A 12,803-nucleotide genomic window follows, 5' to 3' on the forward strand; every position below is an offset into this window, starting at 1 on the left:
TCTATTGGCACAGGCACACATATGTTTGGGGCAATATGATGGATTTTTGGCTCCTGCTGCACAGGTACAAATTAGGGGCAATATTATGGATTATTTTTTGCTGCCGCTGGCATAGTTATAGATTGGGGTAACAATATGATGGCTGTTTTGGATTATGCTGGCACAGGTACAGATTGGGGGCAATCTGAGGGATTGACTGCCATTGGCACAGGTACAAATGGGGGCAATATGATAGGTGCTGGCTCAGGTACATGGGGCAATATGGTGTCTATTGGCACAGGCACACATATATTTGGGGCAATATGATGGATTTTTGGCTCCTGCTGGCACAAGTACATATTGGGGGGCATTATGAGGGATTGGCTGCTGCTGGCTCAAGTACATGGGGCAATATGGTGTCTATTGGCACAGGCACACATATATTTGGGGCAATATGATGGATTTTTGGCTCCTGCTGCACAGGTACAAATTAGGGGCAATGTGATGGATTTGTTTTTGTAGTTACAGATTGGGGTAACAATATGATGGCTGTTTTGTCTCATGCTGGCACAGGTACAGATTGGGGGCAATCTGAGGGATTGACTGCCATTGGCACAGGTACAAATGGGGGCAATATGATAGGTGCTGGAACAGGTACCGGGGGAGATATGAATGGTAAGATGGGAAATGGTAATGCAGGGTCTGGTGGGGGGAGCACTAATTGAAGCCTTTGTCTAGGGGGCCAAAATACCTTGGCCTGGCCCTGGTGGGACCATCAACTAACAGATTCAGCTTTGATCCAACAGGATTTTTTCCTTGCCCGATTGACATCTGGCCGATATCGGTCAGGGAGGGCCAATAAGCTGCCGACTCGGCCTGTCTGCAGCTTTTATCGGCTCGTGTATGGGGGCCTTAACTGTCACCCATTTCTATTTTATTTAGATTCTACCAAACCTGATGCCTTTCACTTCCTCTTCACTCTCTGTACCTTCATCTATTGCTCAAGTGGACACTATCTCTCCTTCTTCATTGCTTAGCCCCTCTATTATATGTCTTTTTCTCAATATATAAACTGAAACAAAGAGGCCTAGAATAACCAGCATGGAACGCACCCCTTTTTGGTTTTAAGCCAATTGCAAGGTCAACTGTGGCTGGAAACGCAAAACCCCCCCACAAGTTCCCAAATATACAGCAGGTTCCCCATGACATCAGGACTATAGAGAAATCTGTCCTCCCTTATTTATGCAGTTCTATCCTTTACGCTTTAGGTCAAGCCCACTGAGCAACAGGAAATCCCTAAATGCCCCTTTAGCTAGAGATCAATATGAATTTAAGCTCTCATTGCTCAATTAGAGGGCTCCCAAGATGTTTCTCTGCTTTATATTCAGCTCTTAACCATTTCTTGGCTGCAGTACAGCACAGGCCAGGCATCTGTGAGATATAAGCGTGTAATAGACAACAGCACTTTTCCCCGTTACACAGACTAGGATCTATTTTTTTTTTGTTGCAAATATTTGATGATTGATTTATGCTAAGATAAATTACTGTCATTTTCTGCTTCGTAACTTTTCCATTTGCCATGAACTTTCATGGTTTGACATTGCTGACATACCTGGTTGCACAATGGGCTTGTGTAGTAACCCGGCCCGGAGTTCAGTTAACCAGAGCAGCCAATCAGAAACTTGATTTTATTCGAATTATTCCGCTGGACCCATTAGATATTAACGCTGAAATCTCTTCAACCATTTAGCATCAGAGCAGGCTCAAAGGCCACAACATCTGACTATAAATATATTTTTTGACGGTGCACGTGGCTACAAGTCACATCTGTGAGCCAGTAAGTGCCCCCCCCATCCAAAAAGGGAAAACAAAACCATAAAGACCTGACATTTTGACAAGACCACACGAGTTTTCCTGATACAATGTATGTGGCGTGTGGGAAAGGAGAATTCCTTTTAATGGAAATAAAAAAGAAATAAATACAAACAGGGCTTTTCACAGCTTCCCAGACAGTCAGTTCCACTTGAGATGTTTAGCTAAAGAAGCAGACTATAACTCAGAACATTAGTGTACATTCCTTTAATACATTCCTCCAATACTTTCCTATGGCGGCAAAAACAAATACCTGTGTTTGAGTGACATAAATGAGATTCTTATAGGGTAGGACCGCACCTTCCGATCATTCCTAGTACCCCCATCATATTTAGCGAATTTCCATTAGATGTTTAATTTCAGTCCAATGAGAGAAGCATTTTTCCATCAGTGAACGGTCAGAACTGACCAAGAGAGATTTCCCGAAACGTGTCGGCTAAAAAGTGTAAAATCTCTGCAGCAGTCTAGCACGGCAGTAACGTGTCTCCGTCAGCTCTTCCACAACTAAAGCTCCATCATCTAAGCTGAAGAACCAAAGATTGGCTTCCCCTGGTCACAGAAAGATCCACTAGTTTGGTGAGGTTCCCAAACCAGCAGATCTTTGCCTGAATCAGTCATCCAAGTGGTGGGCCAAATTTTTGCCCCCAGAAAAATGATCAGATCATAACAGGAGCCCATTGGGGAAGGGTCGCAATGAGGCCTCATATATAGGCCAATGAACTGCCTGCTAGATCTTAAAGGAGAACTAAAGACTAAAAAAGTAGCTAGAAATGTTGTACATGATGTTTTGCACTTCTGTACCAGCCCAAGGCAACCACAGACCTTTAGCAGTAAAGATCTGTGTCTCTGAAGATGCCCCAGTAGCTCCCCATCTTCTTTTCTGCTGATTCACTGCACATGCTCTGTGCTGCTGTCACTTACTGAGTTTAGGGACCCACTCACAATATACATGAGTGTGAAATGTCACAATATAAGGCTGATTAGTAATTAATACAGATAATTACTACATGGCAGCACAGAAACCAGTGCAATTAGCATCAGAATTTAATAATCAGCCCTGTAGCATCAGCTTATATTACAGGGGAACCTTATTTTCTGCTTGATAATTTGCGACGACCCCTAAGCTTAGCTTCTCAACAGCTGCTCAGAGCCCACTGAGCATGTGAGTGTCACAGACACTTTCCAAGATGGTGACCCCCTGTGACAAGTTTGAAGTCCTGGATCATTGCTGCTATTGACAAGCTGAAAATTTATGTCGGTGCAATAAATTCAGTTTATAAAATATGGCATTTTTAGCCATATTAATTTTTAGGGTGTAGTTATCCTTTAAATGGCCAAGCTGGCAGTAAATGTCAACCCATTTATGCGCATTTTATTATATTTTACTGTGTGCCATGTTTTACACACATCATATTGGTTCAGTAAATATATTAAGAGCATATCCAGGACTGTGTCTATTTGTAGGCAGCAGAGGTGATTGCCTAGTGAGCAGTGGGGTGGGGTGCAAACTGAAGTGGGTGGAAGTCAGCTGGTCACAAATGATTGGCAGGGGAGAAATTTGGGCAGGGCTTAAAAGTGAATGATGGTGGCAGAGGGGTTGAGGACGCTGGACTCCAGGTCTTGGACGCCAACAGTAAAACCGTCACTGAGCACATTATGCTAATTACATGAAATACTGCAATATTCTTAAAAAATACATTTCATAACATTAAAGATATTGTGTTGCCAACTAATGTTCCCAACTGCATCCAAAAACAAGAGCTGCCCATGTGCAGAGGCAGGGAGCATGTCCAGACCTCTTTGAGGTTTTCACAGTCGAAGAGAGAAGAGCTCAGGGGGTGGAGCTTCATGCTAGACAAGGAAGTAGCTAAAAGAGCTGCAGTTCAGATGCTTGTATCAGAAGAATGAAATACAACTAAATGGAAGGAGAAAGGTATGTTATTCTGAGGGCTGTAATTTTAAGGGAGTTTAAAATAGAAGCCTTACTTATCCTTTAAGCAGGGGTGTAACTACAGAGGAAGCAGACCCAGGAGGTATACCGCCCCATGAGGCCATAATTCATATTAGGGAGGCACTGAATCCAGGATTTGGTTTGCGATTCGGCCTTTTTTCAGCAGGATTCGAATCGAATCCTAATTTGCATGTGCAAATTAGGGGCAGGGAGGGAAATCTCGTGACTTTTTGTCACAAAACAAGGAAGTAAAAAATGTTTCCCCTTCCCACCCCTAATTTGCATATACAAATTAGGATTCGGTATTCGGCCGAATCTTTCACGAAGGATTTGGGGGTTTGGCCAAATCCAAAATAGTGGATTCGGTGCATCCCTAATTCATATACAATTTCAATAAATATTGGTGAAACATGTCAACATCTAGACATTTTGGGGACCATAAATTACAATTTACTGTGGGGCCCAGTAATATCTAGTTACACCACTGCCTTTAAGGCAGGCCAAATGTTGGTTGTTTTTACCCAAAATGGAATAGGGGGTAGTCATATACAATCGATGCATTCAGAGAAATGTATTTACTGTAAAGCATCTTACAAAAGGTTATTTTTAAATTTGGGGGAAAGTAATAGCTTTCAACAAAGTTTCAGGGTTCTATTTTAATTGCAAACATTTTTTTCAGCTGTATATTGGATATATGGTTCAGCTCCCCCAGATCGACCTGGAGGAAACAGATCTTATATCTAATAAACAGTATAAAAATAATGATCTTATATTTCAAAGTATCTTCATTTAAGATTATCACCTCTAAGTTAACTTTTACTATGTTACAGAATGACCGGTTCTAAAGTCATTAATTATTTATTATAGTTTTTTAATTATTTGCCTTCTTCTTCTGACTCTTTCCAGCTTTCAAATGGGCGTCGCTGACCCCTTCTACAAAGCAAATGCTCTGTAAGGCTACAAATGTATTGTTATTGAATGTACTACTCTTTCTATTCAGGCCTCTCCTATTCATATGCCAGTCTTTTATTCAATGCAAGGCATGGTCGCTAGGGTATTTCGGACCCTAGTTACCAGATTGCTTAAAATGCAAATTGAAGAGGCGCTGAATAAAAAGCCAAATAACTCAAAAACCTTAAATAATATAAAATGATGCCCAATTGCAAATTCTCTACACTCTCTACATCATATTAAAAGTTACCTCAAAGATGAACCACCCCTTTAAGGAAGATCTAAACCCCAAAATAAATAAAGGAAAATTACTCAGGGTGTTTCTCTTATTTCTAGAAGTTCAATTTCATGTTAGCGCTTTAATCAACATCTACATCTCAGCTATTAGCAAAGAAGCTTTAATTCCCACTATAACTAGTTGTGAGTTTGATGCTAGTTAAAGCGGCAGTTTTACGCTATCATAATGTATTATATCAAGTCATAGTGCTTTAGTGTTCTACTGGGATATGCATGAATAAATGATACTGAGATAACATCACTTTCACCAGTCTGACATCTTGTCTATCTTAATAAGGGCAAAAACAGGAAGACCATTTGGTATTTGGTAGAAAAGTCGCAGGACTGAAAGCTAATCGATTCTATGGAGACTTGACCTGTCCTTCTACCATTAACAAAAGACATAGACAGTAAACAGTGCTCCCCTTGACCTTATGTGCAGTCGCGCTGGCTCTGTGCTAAGTGGAAATGTACCCGATCAATATATCTGAGACACTAAAAGAACACTAATTCCATATATATATATATATATATATATATATATATATATATTCAGTACAACGCAGAGGCAGTCCTTGTATTAATAAAATCTGTATGATGTTAAAAACAAAAGACCATCTAAATAAACAAGGTATTTCTGGATTTAACATCCAAATGGCTGCAAGCATACGTTAATGAATCCATGCTTGGTACAATTATGGGTTTTCTGGATAAGGGGTCTTGGATCTGCATACCTTAAAGGAAAACTATACCCCCAAGATGAATACTTAAGCAACAGATAGTTTATATCAAATTAAGGGGCAGATTTATCAAGGGTCGACGCGAATTTTCAAAGTAAAAAAATTTGAAATTCAAAGTCATTTTTTTTGGATACTTCGACCATCGAATAGGATACTACCACTTCGATTCGAAGTAAAATAGTTCAAATATTCGACCATTCGATATTCGAAGTATTTCAATTCGATGGTTGAATTTTGAAGTATTTTTAACTTTGAAATGTGACCCTTGATAAATCTGCCACCAAGTGACAAATTAAAGAATCTTACCAAACTGGAATATATATTTACATAAATATTGCCCTTTTACATCTCTTGCCTTGAACCACCATTTCGTGACTCTATCTGTGCTGCCTCAGAGATCACCTGACCAGAAATACTACAACACTAACTGTAACAGGAAGAAGTGTGGAAGCAAAAGACAGAACTCTGCCAGTTAATTGGCTCATGTGACCTAACATGTGGTTTGTTTGTGTGCACCGTGAATCCTACAATCCCAGGGGGCGGCCCTTATTTTTTAAAATGGCAATTTTCTATTTATGATTACCCAATGGCACATACTACTAGAAAGTATATTATTATGATAATGGTTTATTTACATGAAGCAGGGTTTTACATATGAGCTGTTTTTCTTTCATATATTTTTATTTGTGTTTTAAACATATGACAATATTTAAATGTTCTTGCCGGGATTTCCCGGGGTATAAGCTATTTCGGTACAATGAAAGTCTATACATAAATAACAACAAGCAATACAGTAGAGTTGTTTTACTCAATATCTTTTTATAGAGACCTACATTGTTCGGAGGGTATAGTTTTCTTTTAAGTCTACTAGAAAATCATGTAAACATTAAATAAACCCAATAGGCTGGTTTTGCTTCCAATAAGGATTAATTATATCTTAGTTTGGATCAAGTACAAGGTACTGTTTTATTATTACAGAGAAAACGGAAATAATCTTAAAAAACATTTGAATTATTTGAGTCTATGGGAGACGGCCCCCCCCTCCAATTCAGTGTTTTCTAGATAACGGATTTCTGGATAATGGATCCCATACTTGTACAGGGGATAAATATGATGACAAGCTTTTATGTTTTTTTTTTTTGCTGTATGAGCAAACATAGGGAAGTGGTTTAAATCGCTATATCAGGCCACACCTCTATCCATAGGCCACACCCATAACAAGCTCCTTGAAAAGTGCAGGAGGATTAAAGGAAGACAATGAACTGTTGTATGAAGCTCTGCTAGCTGAGTCACAAACATTTGACAAATTGCCTTAAGCCTTCCTGTGACATCAGCAATGATGTCATCAAGGAACAACTGACCCCATCTAAAAAATAAATGCACTGTAAGGCTATAAATTTGTTGCTATTGGTACTTGTTATTATTCATCTTTCTATTCAGGCCTCTCCTATTCATATCACAATCTCTTATTCAAATCAATGCATGGTTGCTAGGGTAATGTGGACCCTAGTAACTAGACTGCTGAAATCGTAAATTGGAGAGCTGCTGAATGAAAACCTAAATAACTCAAAAAATAAAAACCAATGACGAATTGTCTTGGAATATCACTCTCTACATCCTACTAAAAGTCAACGCAAAGGTGAACAATACCTTTAAGCAGACTCTAAAAGGGGTGATTCACCTTAAAGTTAACTTTTAATATGTTATAGTATGGCTAATTCAAAGCAACTTTTTAATTGCTCTTCATTATTTATTTAAATTTTTTTTTTAATTATTTGCCGTCTTCTTCTTCTGACTCTTTCCAGCTTTCAAATGGGCATCACTGACCCCATCTAACAAACAAATGCTCTGTAAGACATGTATTGTTATCGCTACTTTTTATTATTCATTTTTCTATTCAGGCCTCTCCTATTCATATTCCAGTTTCTTATTCAGATGAACGCACGGTTGCTTGGGTAATCTGGACCCTAGCAACCAGATTGCTGAAATTGGAGAGCTGCTGAATGAAAAGCTAAATAACTCAAAAACCGCAAATAATAAAAAATGAAAACCAATTGCAAATTGTCTCAGAATATCACTCTCTACATCATACTAAAAGTTAATTCAAAGGTGAAGAACCCCTTTACGCTGGTCAACCCCTTTAAAACTTATTTTACAAAGTCATATTGAGTGACGCTGTTACATTGTATATCCAATGCTGTTGTTTGCTAGAGTCCTGCGCGGGTCCATTTTTTGGGACCCTTACCCGACCCGTACCCTGCAATCCGCAACCCGGACCCGCAACCCGCATTCTTACCCGCTTGGAACCGCTACCCGACCCTACACACAAGTACCATATCCGCAACCCGGACCCGCTGACCATCAAGAATCAGGAAGTGCTGTCATTGTAAACCGGAAGTGACATCATCTGAAGTAGACGTGATCAGAAAAAAGGAGTAAAACAGGAAGTGCTGTCATTGAAAACCGGAAGTGACGTCATTGGAAGTAGCCATGACAAGAAAAAAGGAGTAAGTATCGCTAATGAGAAGACCCGTGGCCCGACCCGCAGAACCACCGACCCGCGTCTTTACCCGCACCCAGAACTTCTCCCCTCAACCCGCAAGGTACCGCAAGTTTTTACAGGTAACCCGCGGGTACGCGACCCACTGCAGGACTCTATTGTATGCTGCCCAGGGTAGGAAAACCATAAGTGAGCAGAATACAAAATTACAAATATTGGGGAAAAGTTATCCGTCTAATTAATAACATTTGTTGGTTGGGTTTCAGTCCTTCATTCTAATAATATTACTTTAATTACTTACCATAAATATGAGTTCTACCCTGTATTTTTTTGGTGCAAGGGAAATAATTAAAACAGGAGGTCTACGTGTAGCTATTCCCCATAGGTTTCAGAACACAGTAGCTTCATTGAAAGCAGCATCACTGGGCATGGCAAACAATACGGAACCGGAATGTGAAAGATTTCTATTTTTTTTTGTTCAGCCTTCAATTTCAAGTAAACCTCAAAGAAATGCTGTTCTGGTCCATGTTTCTACACTTGAATGGTCATCATTCTACAGTTTCTAAAAATAAAAAAGGCTAAGACTTTAAATCCCAATCAGTAATGTAAAACTATGAACAAATGTTCCCAGTTTGTAACAGCTTTCAAACTACTGTCGCCCGTACTTAGGCAATAACAAAGGAGATGCACCCTGGAGCGCTGCCAGTGCCCATAATTAAGAGTTATTAGACTATTATTTTCTAATTGCGTTTGGGAGTTATTCCTTCATTCATGCAATGTGTTGGAGCCTTGGAAATGGCCACTCCTCAAATATCCCCAATGGTGTGATAAAATACACATTTCTTTATCCAGTCCTGTTATGTCATAGAAATAAAAAAAAAAATCTTCAGGTTTAACTTTTTACTAATGGAATAACCCCCCCCCCCCCCGAGGTCAACAAAGAAAAGACACAAATAATTAATTGACGGAAAAAAAATGAATTTGGAAAATGTTAATATTAAAATGAGTTGATCAAGTTTTGCTTTTGAATACATTAGGCTAACCAATGCGTCCACACAGCTCAAATAGAATCAAATACAGGAATGGGATCCATTATCTGGAAACCCGAAATCCGTGGCCTTTTTCTCTGTAATAGTAAAACAATACCTTGCACTTGATCAAATGAAATACATAATGAATCCTTATTGGAGGCAATAAGAACAACACTATTGGATTTAGTTCATGTTTAAAAGATTTTTTAGTAGGCATAGGGGCAGATTTATTAAGGTTCGAATGGTAAATTTAAATTTTAGAATTTTGTGTGTCAAAACTCCCAAATTTTAATTTAAAAGCACCAACTGGAATGTAAATTGGAATGAGAGATTGATCACACCTCGACTATGGAAATAGTTCTAATTCGAATATTCGCCACCTAAAACTTGCCAAGTCAATGGCAGAGGTCTGTTGAACTATTTAAATATGTAAATTGCCTTCCTGACATTCGAGGTTTTTTTTCGGAGGAAAAATTCGTAATTCGAGCTTTGATAAATAACCCCCTTAAAGTATGGAGATCAAAATTAGATCCCCTATCTGGAAAGCCTGTAAATATTAGTCACTGATAGCTGTTTTATACCTTGTGCTTGTTCGAAGGTCCCAGTATCTTATGAAAGTGTCATATCCACAAGACAGCAGAGTATATGGTGTTTCATAGCGGACATCGAGCACCCCAGCTCCTCTTCTGAAATCGGTTCCAAGGCAAGTCATAAGCTGTCCGCTGTATAATAAAAGAAGTTCTATAGTGAGTGTTTACAGTAGTTGCAGTGGCAAATTGCTCATTGTAAGATCAAATCTATAGCAGTCAAGCTTCCGGCCTCAAGCATTCAGGTATTGAAATCAGGCGTGACTTCTTAAACTCACACGTGGTTACCACATCTGAAGGGCAGTTTGGGAAAGCAGTGTGCAGGGCCCCTCGGAAGATTTTTTTGCAGGGGGGTCTGATGCACTCCAATTATGCCACTGGAGCCACCCCTACCCTCACTCAGAGTATATGATATTTACTACTATAACCCAACAGTTCCTAACCTCAGACAGCAAAAAACTCCTCATTTACCCTAAACTCATTCATATTGAGGGAATCCGCTCTGACCCATTGTATTCCTATTGCACATTTCTAGCCACAATGGGGAAAAAACAAACAAACCTCTACCCCTCTGGTTTGCAGCACACACGCCCCCAAGTGTGTAGCATATGGTGGCGATCTAAAGGTGGCCATGCACACTGGCGATGTCGTCAAATGATCGGATCTCTCCCCGATATGCCCACATTGAGGTGGGCGATATCGGGCTAATCCGATCGTGGGCCCTAGGTCCCAACGATCGGATCAGAATGGAGGCCATATGGGTGGTCGGATTGCATCAACGAACAGATGTGGCCGAGATCCGACGGGATTTGTTACCCTGCCCGATTGGCATCTGCCCGACATTCAGTCGGATATTGATTGGGGACGCCTGTTGGATGAGCCAATAAGCTGCTGACTCTGTCTGTCGGCATCTTTTATCGGCCGTGTATGGGGGCCTTAAAGCTACTGGGCCTTTAAGGCCCCCATACAAGAATTCTTGAAAAAGTTTCACCACTCATCGAATGAGTAGTGAAATGTTCAATGGATAATTAGATTGAACTTGATGGACATGTCTTTTTTAGCCTCACCTACTGTGTATCTAACTATTCAAAATGCAATGTCCGGATTTTAAGACAAAACTACAGTACAGTAGAACATACTATACTAGTATTATAATATTTGCATTAAGCCATTTAGAATAGTTAATCTTTGTTATCCAAGTGGTAATAGAAAGACTGCCTAACTGGAACAGAGGATGACTTATAAAACTATTTAACCACAAAGAACAACGCAATAATAACGTAATCCTTACAGTTTGGCTAATCGTTTTATTCAGGTGAAAAGATTAGTATTGTAAAGATTAGTTCTGAAATCAGATCTGAGAAAATCCATATTGTTGAAAGAACCCTTAATCATTACTATTACAGAGGATCCATTAAACTGTAGCTGTTTTTGTTGGCAGTTCTTCACCTAACTTTTTTTTTCCAGCTGCTGACAGATTTCCCCGTGGCTAACTGGCTGCTCAATGCAAAAGTAAGCAATTTGAAATGCACTGCTGTCAGTACCAACTAGGATTCAAACCCTGCATTGGGTGATGCATTTCTGATAAATTAAAGCCACTGGGCACATTTTGAGCTCAGCCGTTACTTAATCAGCATCTTCTACCTCAACTTCCCGAAGTCCAACCTGGTTGAGGCCAGGTGCCAACAATCCAGTTCTGAAGGGCCTATGTAAGCCTACTTCACTCTTCTACCTATGCCCGCTCATTCAACTCTATGTGATCAAGCCTTTCTGCAATTTTCAGTAGTTTATGTTTTTTTGGCAGAAGATAAGGAAGCAGAGCTGACCTGCACTCAAACGGATCCACAGGACCAGAGATATTCAGTTAAAAAATCGGGTGCTGGTGCACCCGGACCACTTTCACTGTATGGTGAGTTATTTTACATTTAATTCTGGAGCACCTTGTCCTCCTCTAAATATTTGATATGTTTTCTTGGCCCCTGCCAACTGCCCTGATCTATAACCTGATTATTAAATTCTGCTCCAACCTACAACCTGCCCACAACTTGGACTTGTTTTTTAGACCCTCCCTGCCACCTGCCTCAACATCTGGCCTGTTTTTTTAACTAAAGTCTCTGCCTGCCATATGTTCACAATAAACATGTTCTTCTCCCTTCCACTTCAGCATATGTCTCGTGGAGCTATTTATCTGTGTTACCCAACATATGGCCTCCAGCCTATCTATACATAGGCAATTACTCCTGACAACATCATTGAGTTGTGTACAGCAAAAGAATTAGGTTGAGGAAACCACTAAAATCTCAAAATCTTCCAGGCTGAATCTACCTTGCACTACTTTGGGACAGAGTGTGGGAGCCATTGCTCTAGGGGCGCAAGCTAACTGGAACAGGCAAGCCAATGTTTTTCAATCTCACAGTAATAGGAAGCATCTCTTCACAGTCTGCTTTAACCACTCCACTGCAAAGCAGCGTTCCTTGATGGAAAAAAAAAACCAAATTAATTGACTGCTTTTCTTGGTAATATAAATCTCCCCTTTGTATGCAACACAAGAGCACGTTAAGCACCTGCACTTTAAATAAAGTTAGAAACAGTATATTTAGGACCAAAGAAAGGACTCTAGCATTAGATTCATTGTTAGAGCTCCATTATATTTTCATTCTCTGCTCCTTGATCCGATGTCACAGATCTGAGACACCATTGCGAAAATGCCTTAACTCCATCTGTAATCTAGGCTAAAACCTTGTTGGGGGAGATAAAGACCACACAAAAGGCAAATAGAGTCCTGGGAGATGTTAAAATAAGTAAACACCTTTGTGTCAGAGAAATAGCTGATAAAGCAGATTAGAATCTTTGAGCGCTGGTGTTCCCAGATCAGAAGGCGAAGCCCTGTATGATCTTTGTAGCCAGCACGCTTCT

General features: G+C 39.9%; 1 protein-coding gene across 1 annotated transcript in view; it reads right to left on the minus strand.

Annotated features, from left to right (window-relative positions):
* The window catches only part of fbxw4.L (F-box and WD repeat domain containing 4 L homeolog), a gene marked incomplete in the record, with an annotated part of 129,340 nt that overhangs the window by 5,586 nt on the left and 110,951 nt on the right, over positions 1-12,803 (minus strand). Inside the window, 1 exon segment of the mRNA NM_001097827.1 lies at positions 9,882-10,022. Within this exon segment, the coding sequence (NP_001091296.1) occupies positions 9,882-10,022 (141 nt within the window).

The sequence above is a fragment of the Xenopus laevis genome, chromosome 7L (genome assembly GCF_017654675.1).
Source record: "Xenopus laevis strain J_2021 chromosome 7L, Xenopus_laevis_v10.1, whole genome shotgun sequence".
NCBI lineage: Eukaryota > Metazoa > Chordata > Amphibia > Anura > Pipidae > Xenopus > Xenopus laevis.